The 21,604-nt window shown below is 42.2% G+C and overlaps 1 protein-coding gene across 3 annotated transcripts in view; it reads left to right on the forward strand.

Moving 5' to 3' along the window:
• Positions 1 to 21,604, forward strand: part of MAP3K5 (mitogen-activated protein kinase kinase kinase 5) — an 89,105-nt gene that overhangs the window by 39,629 nt on the left and 27,872 nt on the right. For all 3 annotated transcript variants that reach the window (XM_026048171.1, XM_026048169.1, XM_026048170.1), the window contains 6 exons: positions 513 to 683; positions 4,343 to 4,455; positions 9,942 to 10,101; positions 12,512 to 12,665; positions 15,638 to 15,745; positions 20,023 to 20,072. In XM_026048171.1, coding sequence (XP_025903956.1) covers positions 513 to 683; positions 4,343 to 4,455; positions 9,942 to 10,101; positions 12,512 to 12,665; positions 15,638 to 15,745; positions 20,023 to 20,072 — 756 coding nt within the window. The remainder of the gene's footprint in view (positions 1 to 512; positions 684 to 4,342; positions 4,456 to 9,941; positions 10,102 to 12,511; positions 12,666 to 15,637; positions 15,746 to 20,022; positions 20,073 to 21,604) is intronic.

The raw sequence follows: 21,604 nt of genomic DNA on the forward strand, positions 1-21,604 counted from the left end.
TGTATGGAGTATTTTTATTAATATTACCTCATTGGCTTGACTCCTTAACCTTTCTTATCCTGGGAGTTCAATCTTTTTTTGTATTTTTTTTTTCAAAATATATGTATGAAAAGTCACAAACATAAGATTAAATCTCTTTTTAGGATGAATGACTATGAGAGAAATCTTAAACAGATATAAAATCTAAGTTTATATATTGATATTTACTAATAAAGCACCATATGCTATTTGAATTTTCTTTCTGCAGGCTAAGAATTGCTCCTGAGGCTTTTCTTATCGTTATTGCCACTATTTTGCTCTTGCTGATATTGTTTAAGAAAGAACACGATTCAAGATTTTTTTGAAACAGTTCAATAAGGGTGCCCTGCAATGAAAAAGAATATATGCATACACACAAAATGTAGTCCATTATGTCTAGAAAAATAGTTGAGGTGGACAAAATTTTTATACATATTTGCAAGTGATGATGAAAAAGATTATCTTTTTGTTTATCAAAACAAATATTTTAATAGGCGAAACCTACCTGGAGACAGACAGAAAGCTCTAGAAATTATGACTCCTTTGGTACAACAGGAAGACCAAGTAGCTTCAGATATGTATTGCCTGGTTGGGCGAATCTACAAGGACATGTTTTTGGAATCTGGATTCACAGATACAGAAAGCAGASACAAAGGGACGTTTTGGTGAGTACTGCTTTTCTGGTCTATGTTCTTTTTGTAAAGTATTTCTTCAACAAGAATATATGTCTAACTTTTATTCCAGCTATTTGGTGTTCCCAAGGGATACACTTAATCTTTTAGCCTAAGCATTGCATATATATTAAGAAAGAGAGATTTGTCTGGTTCGCTGATCTGGTTCTAGGCAGACAAACATCCAAGTCTGTAAAGCACTTCAGATGGTCCTCATCATAGCTTGTTACTCCCTTCCCCCAAATATATGTTATTTAATACATTGTTCTTATGAATCTGGGGTAGACAATCGTTAGGCTTAAGCCAATTGACCTATGTGCAGCCTGCTGGATATTAACCARCTGGGCTTAAAGGTGCTGAAGTAAAACCCTGAACAGATGTGGCGTTCTGCTCTTTTCTGGCTTTCCCACTCACAACCAATAAAACTGTCTCAGACTCGTGGCGGTAAAAATTTTGTCTCAGCATCACCGTATGTAATACAGGTGTGTGGCAGTGGTCTGCAGTACCACTGACAGGCACAGCAGCACACAGTGGGCTAGGCAAACTCTTATGATAATTATAGCTGCAAATATCATGTTTCTCTCTTTTTTTTTTATGTACCATATTTTGATAACTGTCATGTGGAATATATTTTCTAAAAAATTTGCTCTTTTTTTCTTATTTTATCCCTCAAACTTTAATTCTTAAAAGAGACGTACTCTAAATGGATGCACTGGACTCCATCCCAGACTTTTGCCAGGATGAGCTCTGTGCATTCTCCATTGTAACGGAGTATTTGAGAATACAGGCAATTTTTGTTTATATTGTGCATACTCTGCACAGATCAAATTCTAGTTCTGGTCTTGTGTTCATCAACCATGTGTCAAAGTAAATGTGTAAATTTAAAAACATTCTTCCCCCTTTGCTATTCATTATTTGCTTTCAGTCAACTTCAGATTAAAACTGCCTTTGGAAAAAGATAATATATAATTGTTTACCATTTATGGTCTCAAAAATCTATGTCTGATTTTCATGCTTTATAGTTTTCTAATTCTGTCTGGACTTTTAAAGACAAGCGGTATGTCAGTATAGCAGTAGTATAGCAGTAATAGAGCATATTTCCCTCTCCGCAGTTTTGAATTAAAGAAAATTTGTATTTCACTAAGCCAAAGCCCAAAGCAAACTTTCAGGATTCTGTTTTAAAAAAAAAATTTGCTAGCTTCGCAATCTAATGTAAACAGAAAAACCATGGATCTGAATTTAAATACTAAGTATTACTGAGAGCAAAGTTGAATGAATGAAACTTGTGTTCACAGCTGTGCATTTTGGTTTTTTTACTGGTTTATWTTGATCTAAAAACGGATGAACCTGGAGCTGCGCTAACATAATTAAATGGACAAAAAGCCCTGCTTGAGCAGGGGTAACGTCGCTGCGGGCACGTGGCTCTGCAGCTGCCCTCGCCCCTGGCCGCGGGGCGAGTGTCCTGGCCGGTAGGTGCCGGTGCGAGGGGCAGTGCTGGCAGCCCGGCAGAGCAGAGGTGTCGCCCCAGGGACGGGGACAGGCACCTTGGCTGGGGGCTGCCGAGCGGGCCGGGACAGGCTGGATAACCCGGCATCTCCAGTCGCCTGGAGACATGGCTTCGCTGCCCGGTGCAAGGTGGTGTGTGTCAAGCCAAGYTGGGATTTGGCTGCCAGGTGGGTCAGCTGCCTTTGTTTCCTTTTGCTTCGTGCTGGATGTTGATTTGAACTCGAGCACTAGTCATAGGCCAGGCCTGATGCGGCCGGTGGGCTGAGTCASAGCCTCACGAAGGCCCTTGTGGAGGGGCAGAGCTAGAGGGGCTGCAAGGGCCTGTGTGGGAGCCGCCCGTTGCTTTACATTGCACTGGGGACTGTTACCTACCCCTGTCCTGCAGGCACGAGGCTGCAGGCAACACGAGGGAGAATGGCGTAGGGTAGGAAGAACTGCAGCTTTGCAGCAGCTGGTAATGCCAAGCTTTGGTCTGTTCCAAAAAAAGAAGGAAGAGGAAGGAAGTGTGTGCGCTTTTCTAACTAAAATAAAAAAAAAAGAGGACAAGACATCTTCCTCATAAATATGAGGCAAGAGATGACAGGTTAATTATTAACTGTCATTCTTTGATGCATTCTGGCAGTGTAAATTGGGCTCACCAATACTACCAAGTCTTTATTGAAATCTTTGCCCTGCTTTATCTCTAATTCAGTGTGTGCACTACAGCATCTCCCCRAATGTCAGCTTGCAGCTCTCGGGTGGAATTTATAATTGCATCAGCTAAGCCGGCCTCTGCTTTACGGGCTGATTCTGAACCTGAGCTCCTTTTCCATGGCACTGTGCGGGTTCCTCCAGTGATATTCCAGGCTTGACAACACACAGTAATTGCACTGGCTCAATTAAAATCAGTTCAGTTGAGCAGGTGTGATTTGTGAATTACTGGGGAAATTGTGAATGTTTTCAGCTTGCTAGGATTATTACCATGGGTTAGTTTTCAGTCTGCAGATTTTTCCTATTCAAGCTATACGGGCAGACATTTGTTATTCATACTATATGAGGCAGATTTAAGAATCCCAGCATAAAATCACACCAAATAAGAAACACATAACCCTCTGGTGTTAATGATTTAAGAGCAGCAAGTGAGCTTTATGGGGCCCAAGTTGTTACTAATTCTTGGTGCAAGGTGAGATTTGAAAGCAATTTGCAGTGAAAAGATAGAGCCAAGGAACAGAAATTCCCAAGGTATCCAATCTGGGGAAGTAGAGTGTGTGGGAGGGATGTTGTGCTGTGGATTTTGTTTTTCTTGGTGCCTCAAGGAGCGAAAGCAGGGTTGGCGCTGAGGGAGGGAGGGAGGTCATCCCGGGTATCCTGCCGTTCAGCAGAGCACCTGGAGCCCGCAGGGCCAAGCTGCAGAGCGTGGTGCTCCCCGCGGAGCAGCCGGCTGGGAGCCCTGGAGCACTGCGGAGCTTGGCTGCACTGGCTGGCCGGGGCCATCAGAGCCACCTCTGTGACACCCATGGACGTCCACGAGCCAGCTCTGAGGCTGGACGAGTGAGGTGGATACTGCTGCCATCGCTCTCTTGCAAGTTCTTTCCAAAGAGAACCGACCCTTTCCTTGTGTAAAAAGGTCCCTAAGGCGGCAGTGTCAGCGAGACAGTAAGGAATGAAACTCGTGCTACCTGAAATCGTGCAAAATATAATTTGGGTATCTCATATTGCTCACTTTTATATTAACATATTTTGATATCCTCTGTCATCATTGTAGTTCCAAAATATAATCCGAAGTTTTAAGCCAGTGAAAACTGTTACCTTTCATAGTGAATTAAATACTCCACAAATCAGTATAACTGTGAAACAAGGAGGTAGTGTTATTTTTTCTTTAATCTCTTTGAAAATCGCAAATCCAGTCAAGTATTATAGTTGTGCTGTGGCGTATGAGTAGGGCCTATGTTTGTTGTGTGAGGAGGAAGGAAATGGGAGGAGGGATATATAAATAAGACTCCTAAGAACAACTAAAAAGCATGTGTGGAAAACAGTAAAATGTTTTTGCTTCCATGAATTCTTGCTGTGTAAACAGAAGATAAGCACTTAAGGTACCTAAAAGTATAATTATGCCCCTGTTAGATTGCACTATTTAGAAAGTAAACTTGTATGTTTGTTTTTTCTAGGTTCAAGAAGGCATTTGAATCAGAGCCAACATTACAGTCAGGAATTAATTATGCAGTTCTCCTCCTGGCAGCTGGACATCACTTTGATACATCTTTTGAGCTGCGGAAAGTTGGTAATTATAGCTTGCTAATTCACAGTGAAACCTCATTCTAGTAAAGTGAGGCACCACCCACTGTCATGGGAGAACATCTCATGGATGTAGAAGGATACTTTGATAGTGAACTTATAAATCTTTAAATTGGTCCCTCTGCCACTGCCAATCCCACTTGGCGAGGACGATTTTAGCTGTGGCGTGAAAAACTGGTTCCAATCTCAGGGTTTTAGCTGAGTAAGATTAGCTGAGTAAGCTTAGTAAAACCCRGCAGCCCTTCTTTGCAGTGACATCTTTTGTATGAGCTAGAAGCAGCACCCGAAGGGTCACCTGAGGTAATTTCCTATCTACATGGCATTCTTGAAAATCAGTTCTGTGGAACAAAGGCAAATGTGAACAAAAAGCCCATCCTAAGAGTGGGGCAAAGGAACTTGATTCCTCTTTGGGGTCTACTGAGCAAGGAAAGGATCATATTTCTCTTCAAATGCTCTCTTTGAGGCTTCCTGAATCTGTGACATTGTCCATTTCTTTTGAGATTTTCCTGGATTTGAGAAGAATGCAAAGTCAGGTTTATAATATTAGTGACCATTAGTGACCATAAATTGCCAGTTGGGTTGTTGTATTTTACCTACATTAAAGTCTTCTTTTAAAGATTATATTATTTTATAATGCTTCCAAATGTTGATTTGGTAGAGTTGAAATATTTTAGGTACAGGTAGCTTTTTTACATCTTGTTATTGGTTCATTTGACTTTCCGAGTTTTACTGCTTTATTCTCAACATGCAAAAGACAAAAYGTTTTAATCAACATAACATGTTTTTGAAGTGTGAAGTGTGAACAATCAAGTTAAACAGTGTGACCTATCTGAAACAAAATGCTTGTGTAATAGTTCTTTCAGCAATCAGCTTTCAAAYGTTACTTTGATTTGGGATGAGACAGAATGTTAGACTCCCAGGCTCCCTCACAGGATGCTAACATTGTCATCTGACCATCTGAACTCTCCTTTTCTTCCCCTCAAAATTAGAATCTCATCATTTTGATCTGTATTACAAAAGCTAACTGCATTGAGTATCATGATGAGAGGAATATCTGCTTTCAGTGAAGATCACTTTGGAGAATGGAGCACAGGGAAGGGGCATAATGTGCATTTCTCTTTTTCATGCTGTGCAGTTTTTTGAGTGTGAAGCTCAAAGCAAGATGGTTATTTCCATAAGGATAATGGAAGTGGAATTAAAATTCTCTGGTGGTGGTGAGGGTGTTCATTTGGATTTGATAGGCTGTGTAGAGTTGTCCCAGCTACTGTGCGTGCCCTTGTGTGAGTGGGTGTGATTTCACTTTTGGGGTTGGGTAGAACACTGTCATCTCCTACGCTGGAATTTGAGTTCTTGTGTCAGTGTAGGAGGTAAAAATACATACATTTTGCTTTCTACATTGCATCTGCAAATTTTAARTCAGCTGGCCTAATTTGAAATTACAGATAGCGTAGAGAATCTGGGCTCTATTTATTGCCTAGTTTAATTTTGAATCCTTCCACTTAAGGAAACTTCTCAATTCCGTGCAGGCTGCAGCCACTTARATGGGGACAAATTGATGAAATCTGAGTATTATTTATAGGGATCAGATGTTTGATGTCATCCTCCTGAGAGTTTGGCCAGTGCCTCTTTACCCTATTATATGTACAGAAATTTTGTAAGGTTCCTTGTTGCTTAGAGTTCCATCGGTGGCTGATGAATGGTTTAGTGGAGAAATACCCAGCTGCTGGATGGTGGAAGGATATTTTAGAGAATCGATGGGACAGGCACTTTCACACAGATATTTGCTTGGCCTCTGCTGAAAACCCGTGATGCAAACAATTCCTCCTGTTATCTKCAGTGTCTGGTCTGTCTCTGCTATGTTTATGGGAAATGTTAAGCTATTTTGAGACTATGACTTACTTAGCTGTTTCTAAACAAATTTTCAAATCCAGATATAATATGAGCCCTGCGTGTGTCAGTAATCATTCATTTCTTGGCGATAAGACTTGGGTCCATGTGGACACAAGGAGGTTTGTCAGCTGCCTTGAGCTGTGTTAGGTTCTGAGAGCAATTCTGAGAGTTTTTTTTCTTTCCTGGGCAAATTTTATTTTTTAAACAAAGATAAAACTGACCAAAACCTCAGTGATTGTTGAGGAAAATGCTATATTTTTAGCCCCCAAGGTCAAGTGTTCCTCTTTGGTGTCAGCTCCTGTTTCGAGGTGCCTTCCCGAGACCCTTGTGGGCGTCAGTGTTGCCCGGCAGAGCTGTCRGGTCGGTGTCTGCCCACAGCTCTGCTCACAGCACCCAGCACTCGAGCAGGTCCTGCTGCTGGGGGAGACGAGACGCAGGTTGGAGCTCCGTCCTCATTCCACGGAGGTGCTCTTGGTGCATTGGGAAAGGTGACACAAGGATATGGCAAAACCATCCTAGCATTTCTAAGRGTATATGAGGCTGTAATTAGCAGATACAGATTGGATTACATTTGCAGCAATGTAATAATTCTAAAAAAAGCAAGTCCACATAACCAAGAGAATTTTTACCCTTTTGTCTTCTAAATTTTCATATCTTTACATGACAGAATAATAGTTCATAATGAAGTGATCAAATGAAGCTTCAATAAAAATCCTCTGTGTATTTTCCTTAACCAAACCACAGAACTTGGAGACCAAAACATAAAGGCAGTTCTTTGCATGGCAATAATGATCTCTGCAGGCTGTGACTTTGGCACACAAAGAGTCTGCTAACATGAATTCTTTTTCTCAATATTTGATCAAGGAAAGCAGTTTAATGAAAAAGCCTTCATAGCTTTTTTTTTTTTTCCTTAAAAAAAAAAAGAGGTAATACCTAGTTACAATGCCCTGTTTTCTTCACAAACTGTGGGTATGTTCTTGGTATTATAAACATAATTGCTATTCTGTCATTAATGGTTCTTATACCTTTGTTCAGTTACTCTAAAAACAAAATATTTTCCATAGAGTATACTGGAATTCAGCTTTTTATAAGAATATTTTGCTTTTGACAGAAGGAAAGAAGTTTTTGTGTTTCAGGGRAGAGAAAAAGACCAAGACGCAGGAAAGCAAAACAAGAACCCAGCACACCTCTGTGGAACACTTCTCTCTTGGTCCCATGTAAATGTCTGTGCACCCCAAGGGCATTTTTAGCTCTTCAGGCCCCTCAGGGGCAGGGTAAAGTCTGTAGCGGGGCTCTCTACAGGAAGGTCGGCAAAGCAGAGTGAATTTCAGCACTGAGCACCTCAGCTCTCTCAGGGGGATGTGAAGAGCAGCTGGTCCCGTCTTCTTTAAGGCAGCAGGACCAAGTGTCCCCTGAATGCTTGGTTAAAACCTGTGACAGCCCCATGGCAGGACTGAACGGCGCTCCTGAGCGTGGTGTTCAGGTGCCGCCGCTGCTGCTGCGCTGAAGCTCCTGCACGGCGGGGTGACCACCAACCCCTCTGCCGCCGTCCTCCTGCCGCGGCCCAGCCGCGTCCCCCAAGGCCCCCCACGCGCCCTCGCGCAGCCCGTGGCGCTTGTCCGTGTGGGATGGTGGCACTGCCCCCACACGCTGTGCTCGCTCAGCAGCGCCACGCGCTGCCGCTCACACCCCATGGGAGCTGCCCCTCACGTGTGGGGCGCGGGCGGGTTGCTGAAGGGCGGCCTGTGTGGCTGTGAACCAGGCCCAGCGCCGCGGCACCCGCTGCTGCCCTGTGGCCCCCGAGCAGCCGCTGCCGCCGAGGGCGGCCCCCTGCCTGCCCAGCCCACCGAGCTGCCATCCCCACCGCTGCCAGCCAGGGGACAGCCCGGTGAGGAGGGCGCCGCTGCGTCCCTGCTGATACCCCCTCCTTGCCTGCCCTGTGGTGTGGCCGTGTTCAGAGCCCCTGCAACTGCAGAGGTGTCTGTGTCTGCTGCTATCGCGGGCCCGCGTGTGTTAGACCGGCTGGCAGGGCCCTCCAGCCTTGCAGGATGCTGCTTGATATCCCCGGGTCCCAGGGGAGAACATTTTTTCCTTTTACTGTGTTATGTGGATAAAGCATAGGTTTCGGTTTCCAGAACCCCAAATGGAGTAAACAACCTGAATTCCCGCCTGTCCAGCCTACAACACAAACTGCATCACAAAACAAAACATCCCGGAGCCTGCTGTTGACAATGAGGGTGTGCGTTGGCACCCTGATTGAAAGCCTTGCAGAGCTGCCTGAGATGCATACAGACAGCGACTGCAGTATACTGGGAAATTATTGGAGATAATGTAAYTGCCATGGTCTCTCATGAAGACCGTACTTTGCAAAAGCTATTTTTAAGAAGCAAGTCATGTTCTTAATTAGATTTAAGTGTTACTTTGTTCTACGTGTTTAGCAAATGTGACAACTTCTTGCTGGCAGGAGAGCCCAAAACGTGAAATACATGAAACAGGCTATAGACAAATTGTATTTAAGTAAAAAGTAAAATTGTCTCCGTTTATTGTCTGGCTGATTACAAAATATAAGCATCATGAGAAAACAAAATGAACTTTGACTGAAATATCTTTAATGTAATGACATCCACTCTGATAAGATTTATTGCTGCTGCCAGAATGAAGTTTAGTCAGCTAGCAAGCAGAGTAAAGGAAAAGATAAATTTAGCACAACTGTTGATCTTTCTTGGGAATACTCAGCCTTAATACCAAGGACAAAGCAAAGTGATGTGGGAGGGAAACTGCCGTAGCGGAGGAGTGCGGGGAAAGTGAATAAAAGACTGCTGGTGGTKAAGAGGCTTTTCTGGGAGTTGTGTTTGCGTCTGTGGGTGACACTGTAGCTTATCTTGTGTTAGCTATAAACACCAGGCAGCACTTGTGAGCTAGAAACCATCCTGAAGGCCACGAGGAAACGTGTAGTTCTCAGAAAACATAGCAAGTCAAGGTAAAACCTGAGCTCCTCCATGGTCTTGAGTTGCTGAGGGACTTACCAATATTAATAGATGTCTTTCATTGGGGTAGGACTTGCGGCAATTAAAAGAACATCACTGCTGGAAGAAGCCCCATGGATCATCTCTCCTTTCTGCATGGGACCTTGTCTATAAAGGTAAGTTTGGGGCTTGGGGCTTGTAAGTCAAAAAAAAAAAAAAAAAAAAAAAAAAAGCAGAAAAAAACATAATAGGTGCCATGTTCAGCATCTGTTAAGTTTTTGCAGCTGTGTTGTGTAGCCTAAGGCCCCAATTTACCTTTACAGATGAGGTCCATGCAAGAACATAGGTAATCTGGCTGTGGCCTTGTCCTGACAGTGATGTCTTAAAGTTCCTTTCTTGAGAGGACTGTAGGAAGAGGGGGAGGGAGACATAGCATCTACTACAGCTTATGATGTTTGGAAGGCATATAAAAATGTCTGGTAAGTATAATTTCCATCTTAATTCATTGAAATGGAGAGGCTACAGTAATCTGTCAATGAATAGACTGAAATTAGGAAAATATTTATTTTAAAACTACCTCAATACCTTTCTGTGACCTATCATTCTTATACTACAGGGGTAAAGATCAGCAGCCTGCTTGGTAAAAAAGGGAGCTTGGAGAAGCTGCAGAGCTATTGGGAAGTGGGATCTTTCTTGGGGGCCAGTATGTTGGCTAACGACCACATGAGAGTGATCCAGGCTTCAGAAAAGCTGTTTAAGCTAAAGGCACCAGCATGGTAAGGTGATGAGCAGCATCATGTACATTGCTGTGTTTTAAAGCATTCAAAATGTCATAGCGTTATTTGTAACTGATTTAGGCTTTTATGTGTATAACTTATTTGTTGTTGTTGTTWTTTTAAAATGAAAATGTGTCTCTTTTTCCCAGGAAGTGTTATGTTTGTGATTTCAAAAGAAATGCTCTCTCACTTTAAAACTCTCCTTTCAGGGCAAAATCTGGTCAATGTGTCATTTTGTGCTTTGTTTTTCTCCCTGTATACAAAATCACTTGACGTAAGAGCAAGCTGGCAATGCTTCTAACAGCMAACCTCACAGGAGGTGTTCAGAGCTGGTTAAGAACGCATGTTCAGATCATTTTTTGCTGTCTGATGTGAGAAACACTGTGCAAAGCAAGGAAACCGACGCCTAACCATGTTCCTGAAGCCCTGGAGACAGTTAGACCATTAGGACTTTGTTTTTTTTTCTCACAGCAGAATTTTCCAAATCATAAGACTTAGAGGGATCACAAGAAAATTGTCCTGAATGTATATGATGGATTATTTCACCGGTGGTTAAACAATTTTGCTAGTCTGAATCTCACYTGCTTGCCCTTGCACACAGGCTAGGAAGCCTGCTGCAGGGAGAGAAGTGACAGCACGTTTCAGTTCAGAGCCTGGGGAGGGTGGACTCGCCATTGGCGCTGGCCCCTCCTTAGGGCAAGAGCAGTGCAGACCCRGGTTTGTGTTGCTGTTCAGTGACCTTGTGCAGGAGGAGAAGTGGTGGGGACACGTGGATTTAGTCACAGTTGCGTGGATGTTTCGGGGCGTGCAGACAAACGAGCTGTTTGGTACAAATCTCATCTGATTATGTCTGAGAGCATTGCAGATCAAAGTGTGCTTAATGGAAAGGTGGTGTAAAATGAGAGGCTGGGGAGAGCTCTGTGCCCGCAGCATCTGTTGCACAAGGGCTGTGTCCTCCGGCTCCCAGCACCTGCCCTGCTTGCTGCAGGCAGCAAGTCACCTGCTCCCCAAGGCCTGGGGTGCTGCCAGCTCTGGGAATCCRGGCTGTCTTTACTGAGAGCTGTCCCTTTAGCACTCAAGTGCATATATCACAGCCTAGTTGCTTTTGTCCTTTTATACAGGCAGAAAAGTCTGTCTCCAGAGAGCCTATTAACATAACATAGGAAACACCAAGTCTCTTGACTTTTTTTAACCAAATATTTTATAAGCATATTGTGAAGAGCTTTTATCTGCAATGCTTTCAATTTTTACTATGTGTTAAGTTTTAATAAAAATTGAATAATACTCTTTAGGAATCTCTGATTAGAATTTCTTGGCATTTATAAATGCCTGCTTGCCRGGATTTTATGTACCAGGGCCTTTGGGATTGGAGTTTGTGGTTTAAGTTCTGAAAACACAGTGCCCCCGCTTGCTTTTCAGGAATATTTCTCCTGTGAGAAATTCCTTCCCAGTCCATTACTTATTCTTCAGCRGGGCCCTCAAGGTGCAAAGGGGTTTCCCAACAGATGCAGGACCTTTCCCAGGATATTCACATGGCCTCAGCAGGACAGTCAGAGCCTGCACAGCAGTGGCAGGGTTTCCAAAAGGCCTCTGAGTTTGCATCTTGCCACAAGTGTCCCAACTACTTTTTAAAGGGAATCTTAACTATGATTACTGTGACAAATCCTATTTAGTCTTAAACAACTTGTCACACTARTAGTCATAAAAAATATGGAAGATTATGCTGACATCTTTTTTGTTTTTTCTCCCCTCCTTAAAAAAAAAAAAAAAAGCCAAGAGAAATCAGTGCTTTGGAGGGGCCCATAAACCAGACCCAGAAGGAAAAAAATACTGGAGAATGGCATGAGCTTCATTTGGGAGACAGTTTCAGCTATCCTTTCTCCAGTAAGGCCAAAAGGCTATTTAGTGTGGCCCTTGTTGTCTTTATGGTATTTTTTTTTCCCCAAAGCACCATGTTTAAAAATCTGCATTAAAGATCTCTCAAAAGAGATGCCGTGTGGAAGCCAGAACAGTGAGTGCACTGGGTTGAACAGTGGGCTTTTCACCTGAGTTTTCCCTTGAGGTTGGTCACAACTGAAACAAGCTTGGCAAGGGTCCAGTTTAGTCTGAAAGGACAACATTTAGCTATTTCAGGAAGCTTTCATGGTTTAGGATAGCAGGCACCATAAAAGCGATAGGAATATGTGCAGGAAAGAGGGTCCCTGAACTCATGTATCTTTTGGATTAGTGATGTAGTTACTCCCTGCSCACTGGGAAACTGTTATTATTAAAAGCAGTCCTAGAGAACCAAAATCTTCCTGGCTACCTTGGTGTCGCAGTAGTGAATGCTTAAGTTGTGATTAAATGTAGAGAGATTATTATTCACAAATTGTGTTAAATGTACTGTGTGTGTCTGCTTCGATGATCATAGGTACCTGAAGTCTATTGTAGAGACCATTTTGATATATCAGCATTTTAAGAAACTGAATCCAGAGCAACATATGGCCAAACAGGAACTTGTCGACTTCTGGATGGACTTCCTTGTTGAAGCCACAAAGACAGATGTGTCTGTAGTTAGATTTCCAGTAAGTGTTTTGTCTTGTCTTGTTTTTATTTTCAATTGTGGCATGAAGGGAATCGATACAAAACATGSTTAATAAAAAAGCTGTATTTTTGTAACTTGCCAGGCAATAAATTCCTTGCCCAGAAGAAATTAATTTGGCCTGTGCATTAGATTGATTTCAATTGCCTGCATTTGGTTACAATGGGATTGCACAGGCTGTTTCACATCAAAGCAATAAGAGAAACGTCAAGACAGAATTTRCTAATAGTGGATATGTTTTTAAAGCAAAAATTTCTGTTGTGTTCCAGGCGATACACTTTTGGGTTTGGAAGAAAAGCAATTTTATTTCTTTCTCTACCTCAGCAGGCTTTGCCTATCCTACTGCTGATAATTCTGTGCTTTGTTAGATGTTGAAAAGGAACCCAAACAGTCAGAAATCTTATTCCTACTATCAGACAATAGCTTTGAACATTGGCTTATGTGTATTCATATCCTTTCTCARTTACTCTCACAGATAATTTGTTAAYTTTTTTTTGTATTTACTGAATGCCTCGATGTTCTAAAAACAGTCTGGAAATGAAAATGACTTTTGTTGCCCATATACACTATCTATATGAGGAAATAGTGTCYTGTGTACTCCTTTTTTATTTTTTTTCTTCTGGTAATTATTAACAAATACATAATTTAACAGTTTAAATAGTAGTCATTGTCACYCTCCAAATACTTGAAGTGCGTGTTGGCTTTGTGCAGTTCTTTCGGTTTCTACGTTTTGGGTTCCGTGTCGGTGGAGTAACAAAGCCCACGCCTGCAGTGTTGAACAGTGCGAGCCTGGGGCAGTGAAGTGCAAACGGTGTGAGACTCGCAGGAGCTTCCTCTGCTTTGCTGAAGAGAAGGGGCCGAAAGTTTCGGAGGGAAGCAAAACAAAATATTTTTAATCCTCTGGGTTTTAGAAAAGGGAAACTGTGTCCCCTTTAGATTTTTTTGATGATGAAATGGTGCAGTTAAATACTTAAAATAGACTCAGACAGGCAGAACAGTCCAAGCCAAACAGTTTGRAGTTTTATTAATATTAAGTGACAAACTGGTCGTGGAGATAGTGTRGGCTAAACGATAATCCCAATGACCACAGAATTTGATTATATTATACAGGAAACAGTTCTGGTAGTGCAGACGGGAATATGTGATGTCTTATATTATAAAATTATATTTKTCTGTCACTTGCTCTGTATTGGGAAGGAAAACCACGCCATTTAACAAGCCAGCAAAATGGAACATAATAACTTCTCTTTCTTCTTGCAGATACTTACAACTAATTTCCTTTAGCATAAGTAGTTCTCTGCAGACTCCTTGGCGTGAGTTGCTGCCAAAGCGTGAGGGCAGGGACTTCCCCGGGCATTAACACCAGCTGAGCKGTCAGTTGCTCTGTTAGCTGATGATGACTTCGGTATCATGATCCTCTTGGTAGCCCTTAGAGGATTTCTTCCTCTAACATCAACCACCACGTGATCTAAACCAGATCTTTAAAAGTACTTAAGCGCCTAGAGATGCCAAGAAGCACTTTTGAAAACCCTCTAGTCATCACCCATTTACAGAGTTACGGGCCATTTACGGAGTATTTTCAAAATTTGGCCCTGCATTTCTGTGAGCTGCGAAGTGTGTGCCCATGGCGGGTGGCTCTGCAGGAGCTGCCGTGGCCGAGGGCTCTGGCTCTGGGCCCTGTCCAGGAGCTGCTGCTGCTGCAGAGTTCGTGTGTTTTTTGAAGTGAAAAAGGGAATTTCTGGTGGCATCTGCAACGCAAGCAGCTTATTCAGAAATCAGCTTCTTGTAGGCCACATTGCCACTGTCAATCATTCATTTTCTAAAGCAGTTTTTTAAATTCCAGAGTCAATCTGGTAGAAACTAAATTATTAAACAAGAAATTCTGCAGCTTGGATATTTTAGAGATGGTGTTTGATTGGGCTTTTATGGAAGAGAGAAGGAAAGAAGAAAGGAAGGAGATAATCAGGTTGTTTACCAACTTTAACTCCATCCCAACTTCTGAACACTTTTTTAGGCAATCATTGAGCCTCAGAAATCTTTTTATAAATGATAGAGTGGAAGATAGAGTGACTTTTTCCTGAATTAATATCAATGTTTCGCGTTCTTAAATCAAGAATGCTTTCTACACATCCAATATAGATTTGGGGKTTTAGACATCAGATTTTAAACAATGAAAATCCTTGAAGTATAAAGAAAGTTTTAATGAGAAACCACATTTCTTCAGTTGACATTTTCCTTTTAAGGGAGTTGATCTGTAAGTTAATCTGTCAGAACATTATTAGAGTGGTAGATTTGGCTTCATGTACTAAGAATTGGCTATATTAGTTAAAATATTTCTGCCTCCCTTCTCTTTTACATGACTATTCCAGATTTTTTTTAATTTATTTCAAGAAATTTTCTATAATTATTAGTTGTCAGCCTGAGCTTCTTGCAATGGTGATTATTGCTTTTGAGAAAATCATTGAATGCAGCTTCTGCAGCTCACTGTAGAGCTAGAACTCTTCATTAACTAAAAGCAGTTAATTGTTGCTCTAGAATTACCCGATCTTTTTTTTTTGAGCCACCCAAATATGCTTCTACAGTGAGATAATAAGGACACTACCTGACTCCACATGGGAGACAGGCATTGCCAAATGACATTTTGCAACTGGATGACTTGCAGCAGGAAGATCCCGAAGATTTCTGCTGGTAGTTGGAAAAAAACATTTGGGAAAAGTAAAATGTGTGACASTGAGTGATACACAGTAGGCTTGAATTAAAAAATAAATAAAATTGGCATTTTGTGTCTTATGTTAGCATGAGCCACTCTTACCTAGCCCAGTACCTGACATTTTATTGKTTTTTGTGTTTCCCTGGTGGCCCTTGGTATGACTGTAGAATTAGTTCTAACTGATTTTAATACTTACAAATTTTAAGGGTCTTCACTAACTCTTAACATTTATTTTCTTTTACAAGGTTTTAATATTAGAACCAACCAAAATTTATCAACCTTCATATCTCTCCATCAACAGTGAAGCTGAGGAGAAGACTGTATCTATCTGGCACGTGCTGCCTGATGACAAGGTATATGCCATCGTGTTGTCTGCAGTTATGACTTAGATAACGAAAACCAGAAAATGTGCATGTCACATAAAGTGTATAACGTGCACTGTCATACCTAATGATGGATTCTGCACAGGAGAGTGCTTTAGTGAAATGCATGAAGATGTCTTGTGCATRTTTTGCCAAGTATTTACTTTTAATATAACATTTTTCATCTTTATTTAAGATTGTCCTGTTGCTTAATGGATCTTTCCTTTCCATCATTAAAAAAAAAAAGCTTTTTTTAAAAAAAAAAAAAAAACAGATTTTTTTAAACTAATGTGTAGTRTACAACAAATCTGTAGCTTATGTTGCTTAGGATTTCATACATAATTTACATTATACTGAAAAAGCACAAAAGATACAGCATGAAAAAATAGAACTTTCTTCTTTTTGCACCCTCAGTAGTACTGTGATAAAGAGAACTTCTTTAATGCACAAATAAGAATTAGTATATTGAAAGAGCCATTGAATATTGAATAGTGTTTTTTTTGTTTGCTTATTTATCTATTTATTTTGCTTTTAAAATATGACAATATATTTCCAAATGGTCTATTCCATTCTGTTAAGTTGCTTTCCTGTCACATAAGACGGGCCTAGGGATGGACTGTCAGGGCTGTGGGGCCTGAAGCCCTGGGAGGGCCTTCCCCTCCGAGCAGACCCACTCGCTGTGCAATGTTTCACCTAACAGGGCCAAGCTCCGTCTAAGGGGTCACCTAGTTGTTAGGGGTCCCCGGGAAGTGTGTTGGAAGGTGGATGCAGAGCGTGGCTGCCCTGCAGGAGGAGCCCCTGAGGACCTGCTGCTGGGGAGGAAACTGGCTGGCACATGGTCTTTCAGTARGGATCTGTCCATAGCCATGGCATGCTCATGCTGGTCCCTGTGGGCCCATGGTAAACAGTTCCTCTGTAAAGTTTATTATAAATGAATTGTAATGTCTCTTAGTGTTTACTTTAAAAACTTTAAGTGTTTAAACTTTAGTGTTTAGGTAGACTTTGTGTCCCTGCCATGAGGGACAGGAGGGAGAACCTCCCATGGCCTCTGCTTTTATTCCGGTTGAGTTAGCTTTTCTTGAGCACCCAAGCTCTAGACCACCTCTAAGTCTTTTGTGGTGCATTAGTGTATCTTTTAGCTTCTGGGGAATCTCTTGCTTGATACTTCCAGCCCTGACTGCCCTCATGACCGTCTCGTTTGATGGCTTGCAGTCATCATGTGCTCCGGAGAAGGGTCTGGATGTATTGGTTTGTACTTGCCTGGTGTGTGTGGTGGCTTCTGCTATCCACAGTTTGACCTTGGCTTTGCAGTGCTTTCTCATTTTGCAATTCTGTACTCCACTTTGGTATTCCCAGATTTTTTTCCTTATTCTTATTTCCTTATTCTCTCATTTTTCTGCAGATTAGTGTTTCCTGTTTTTGCTACCCTGCTTATTAATGAGTCATGTTATTTAAGGTCATTTTTGATGGACGTGCAAGTATTTTGCTGTAGCCAGAACCCTTAACGTGGCGAGTTTGTGCCGTATCTTGGGATCTGATCGATACTCCCTCGTGGCATTCTTGCCCTGCAAGCAGTGATATCCGTCAGAGGAATGCAGTGGGTGACCCTGCAGCTACAGCTTCAGCTTACACAGTTTTAATCTGCTGCTGCAATTTTGTCAGTCCTTAGGATCCATCAGAAGTGAGGAATGAGACGGGAAGAGAACTGGCTTTTGGGCTAAATAGAACCAAAGCAATGTCTGTCTTTGACAAGTTTTTTTTTTTTCTGAAGGAACTAGATATATTTCAGCCCAAGTGAGAAATGCTCTCACTTTGTTTCTTGTTAATATGTGCCTAAAAACTGCCACAACAAGCACGGGGCGGCTGTCCTTGCTCAAGGACRAGATAGGCAGGTGGGGCTGGAAGCTGCTTCAACCATCTACCTTTAATCTGCCCACCGTAGGTCACTCAGAGCTTTAAGCATGACAGACCTACATGGTTCAGATTCCAGTTCACTTTGGCCCATAAGTTAATGTATTTGYCTCTCATTATTTTCCAAAATTGAGTCAGTGCTCTGAGAATGAAAAATGTGAGTTCCAAAGAGTATGTTTTTCTGTTCGTTGGTTGTTTATTTTTGTGCATAGAATGAATTTCTGCTTCAAATGCAAAATGGAACTCAAACAGTGGAGTCTGAAAGCAGTAAATTACTAATGGCTAGGGGGTTGTCAGTCAATGCCAGGAAAAATAATGTGTCCCTTTCCTTTTCTGTGACTCTTTAGCAATGTATCTGAATGTTTATGCCTTCCACAGCATGAAGTTTAACATGGAGAGATATGCATACAAGTCAGATAGCATTATATTTTTCAGTATGCATGTTATGCTGCCTCCCCGTTGCCTGGCTTTAGCAGTTTTTTCCCTCACAGGTTCAGAGGAATGCAGCAGTGCTGTTTGCAAGTTTGAAACAGAACAGCCTGTCTCTGTTTCGGGTTGGCTTCTGAATCCATTTTGAGTTTTGTTTTGAGTGGTTGGTGGGTTTTTTGCCTAACCAAAGAACAGATGCTGGATTTGGATAGCGTGCCTGATATGTTTACTCCAATGTGTTCAAAACTTGGCAAGATCATGGGGGACACAGCTTTTGTGTTATTTTGTTGCCTGAGAACACGATGTGGTAAATGAAAGATGTATGAATCCAGGAGACATTAGCTGCATGTAAATGGCAGGTAAAACGCACAGTGCTTGTGCTGCTTGCTGTGCTGCTTGGACAGATCTGCCTGTCAGGGTGCTTGGTTTAGATTTGAATTTTAGATTATTCCCAGTAGTGGGAATTGGACAGGCACCAGCAGAAAAGCACTAAAGAAAGTTTCCAAGGATGGAAACTTGGAAGGTGGCAGAGTTCATACGAGGAGGGAGAAGTAGAAGACCCTGCAGATCCGCTCTCCTTGTTAGCAGAGGGACTGAGCTGGTCACCATTATGCCACAGAACCAGGCAACTCAAATGGCAGCTTCGCAAACCCTTAATTTGGTCCTTCTRTTCACCTCTGGCTTCTTTCCTTCCCTGTCTGCTTCCCCCATCGGAATTCCCAGCCCCCTGTTTTACACCAGGGAAGAACTGGACACCTCAGTAACCATGTGTTACAGTTACAGTCTTGTGAAGTTCAGGGAATCAAACTGCATCTAAGTATGGCACATTGTGTTAGAAAATCTGTATTAGTGTCACAACCTGTAGTACGATTGGAACAGCAAGGAAAGAGTTATGGAGGAGAAACCGATCCAGGGAGGCTTGCAGAAAAATGTTGTATCTGAGAAAAGAGTTTTCTCTCTGATTTGTTGCACATACYGCGACTATTTCGGCAGTGTATCTGTCATAACCTCTCGGGATCTCACTATTCATGAAATGTATTATAAGCTGCCCAGCTTCGTCTCCTCTCTTGGGATACAGTTGGTTGTGTTTGTTTGGTTGTGCTTGTTTTGAGCTGGTGTAATTCAAACTTCCCTGAAAGAGTGTGTCCATCGGAAGGTACAAAAAGCTTCTGATTCCTGAAGCTTTATTAGAACTTCAACTTAGAGCACTATGGCTCTGTGTTGAGAACTCAGTTCTGCTCTGGGACAGATTTAAACTTAAAAGATCTAAAAATAACTGAGGCCTGGCCCTTGTTGCTTCTGCAAGACGTTGTCTTAAGATCTTGGCCTTGGTTGCCAGGCCAGCAGCTCTCGGGTGCTGGTGGAGCCTGGCTGCCCTTTTCTTAGGGATAGTCTCCTCTCTCTTTCCTGGGCGGTCGGCCTTTCAGTTCGCTCCTTCCCCAAGCGATTCTGATGGCTTTTCAGGGACTTGCCTTGCAGCATCAAAGCTCCTGGTTTCTACTGCTCCCAGCCTGTTCTTCCCACGTCCTGAGGCGCCAAAGCTGCAGAGCTGGCTCTTTTATTCCCACAGATCTTTTTATTTTCCTCCTTGTTTCCAGAGGGTGGCACATGACCTTGAGTTCAGCACACAGGACAGTCTATAGAGGCAGCCCTTCTGCTCTGCTGCTTTTGCAATTTCTTCAAAAAAAAAAAAAAAATCCCCAAAAAACAAAAACAGACAAAAAAACAGTGTAAACAGTGAAGAAATGAGCAAATCAAAACTTCTACCTAGAACTTGTCACATTGGTTGTGGCTGAAAAAATGAAGAATAACTGTTAGAGGGTAATAAACTGTTGCAACTGAAGTGTTTCCCTTGAGTTCTARACTAGAACCTGTGCCTTCTGGCTCTTCATTTTATAGAAGGAATGTTTTTCTTCTCTGTGTTGCAGAAAGGTATTCATGAGTGGAACTTCAGCGCYGCTTCTATCAGGGGAGTAAGGTGAGTTTCTCTTTCATGTTCTGAACGGGAAGAGGGATTGAATGAGTATTACCCTGAGCTAATGCTGTGGGCCTTGTTGGAATAACAACACACAACATTGTGGCACAACATTGAAACACAGGGTATTGCAGGTACTTCCACAGATTCCCTTATATAAGGGAGGCCTGAGGAGTCATAGGCTGGATTCAGAAATGACGAGCTGCAGAGTCTACTATGTAAAAAATAGCAAATAAGTATTTAAGTTAAAGCACTGTTGTTTTTCTGGATGGTAGTAGTCACTGACTTGATGCTAAGTAACATTGAATTTAAAATAACTGCTTACATTTTATGCAATCTCACTTCAGTTTTATGCTGTGCCCGGGAGCTGCAGTCACAGCTTTGAGATTCTGGCATATTGGAGAACTCATAAACGACAAAAAAAAGGCAGTTCTTGGCCTGAATGCCTGCCATCCAGATGAGAAAGGCCTGGAAATGACAAGTAGGGGCAGACAGGGAGAACATGAAGAGCTGGGAGATGGCGGTGGTGGTGTTCATCTCCCACAGTGCTGTAGCTGCTTAGCRCTGTCCAAATTTGGGCTGTGTTGTCTTTTTTTAAAAAATGTGCTTTTGTACAAGTATGGCAACAGAACAGAGTTTCAGAGAGGGCCCATGGGGAAGGGAGGCTGTCCATCCAGCGATGACTGATGTGCCCAAGTGGTGGGTTGGCTGCAAAGTGAAAACTTAAGGATTGTTTGAGGAAATACAGAAGGAGGTCAATAGGAAAAAAAAACCCCAAACCCAACAATGTCCCAAAGACTCCTGTGAAGCCAGGTTACGTGGGTTAGTAAGCAGTAGGTTCAGAGAAGATACCTGCAAGAACACCTTGAGTGGGTCAGAAGAACACCATGTTATGTGTTCAGAGTGTCCGTCTTTGGGAAGGGCTCGACCTTGGCCAGGTGCTGCCAAAGGAGGAAACATAGGAACCAAAGGCAAAGGAGGAATGTCGTCTGGCTTGCTTCCAGCAGAGGGTTTCCTACCTGCTAGGACAAAACCTTCACCAGAAGGTGTTGGGTGTGGTTTTCTTTTGTCTGTTTTAAATCTGGATTTTGCACCATATTGTTGGTAGAGAACAACAGAAGTGGAGCCAGTCGCTCTGCTAACATGCGCACATTGAACATCATTTGTGCTCYGTCTGCACCTCCTGATGCTAAGGAAGTAGCCTTGCACACCTGCTGTGAGCTATTCGGATCGGTTCTTTGTCGCAGTCTCATTTGTTTTTCTAGGATTTATCTACACTTTGGCATCCTGTGACTTTCCACTTTGGTGTTTGCATTTAGTGTATTTTCTTAGCTTTTTTAAATAGTCGTTGCTGTGTTCTAATAATAACTGTTCCATACACACAAAGCTGTTGCTATGTCTGCAGTACATTTTTTGCACAGATGGATATTTCTTTCTCCTTCCAAAAAGTAACTTAACATTAATTCCTGTGAGATTCATTCCTGTGGGATTCGGCTTATTTTAAGCAAAATTTGCAATGATGCACTAGCTCAGTC

Source organism: Nothoprocta perdicaria, unplaced genomic scaffold (genome assembly GCF_003342845.1).
Source record: "Nothoprocta perdicaria isolate Ctin4 unplaced genomic scaffold, notPer1 scaffold_52, whole genome shotgun sequence".
Taxonomy (NCBI): domain Eukaryota; kingdom Metazoa; phylum Chordata; class Aves; order Tinamiformes; family Tinamidae; genus Nothoprocta; species Nothoprocta perdicaria.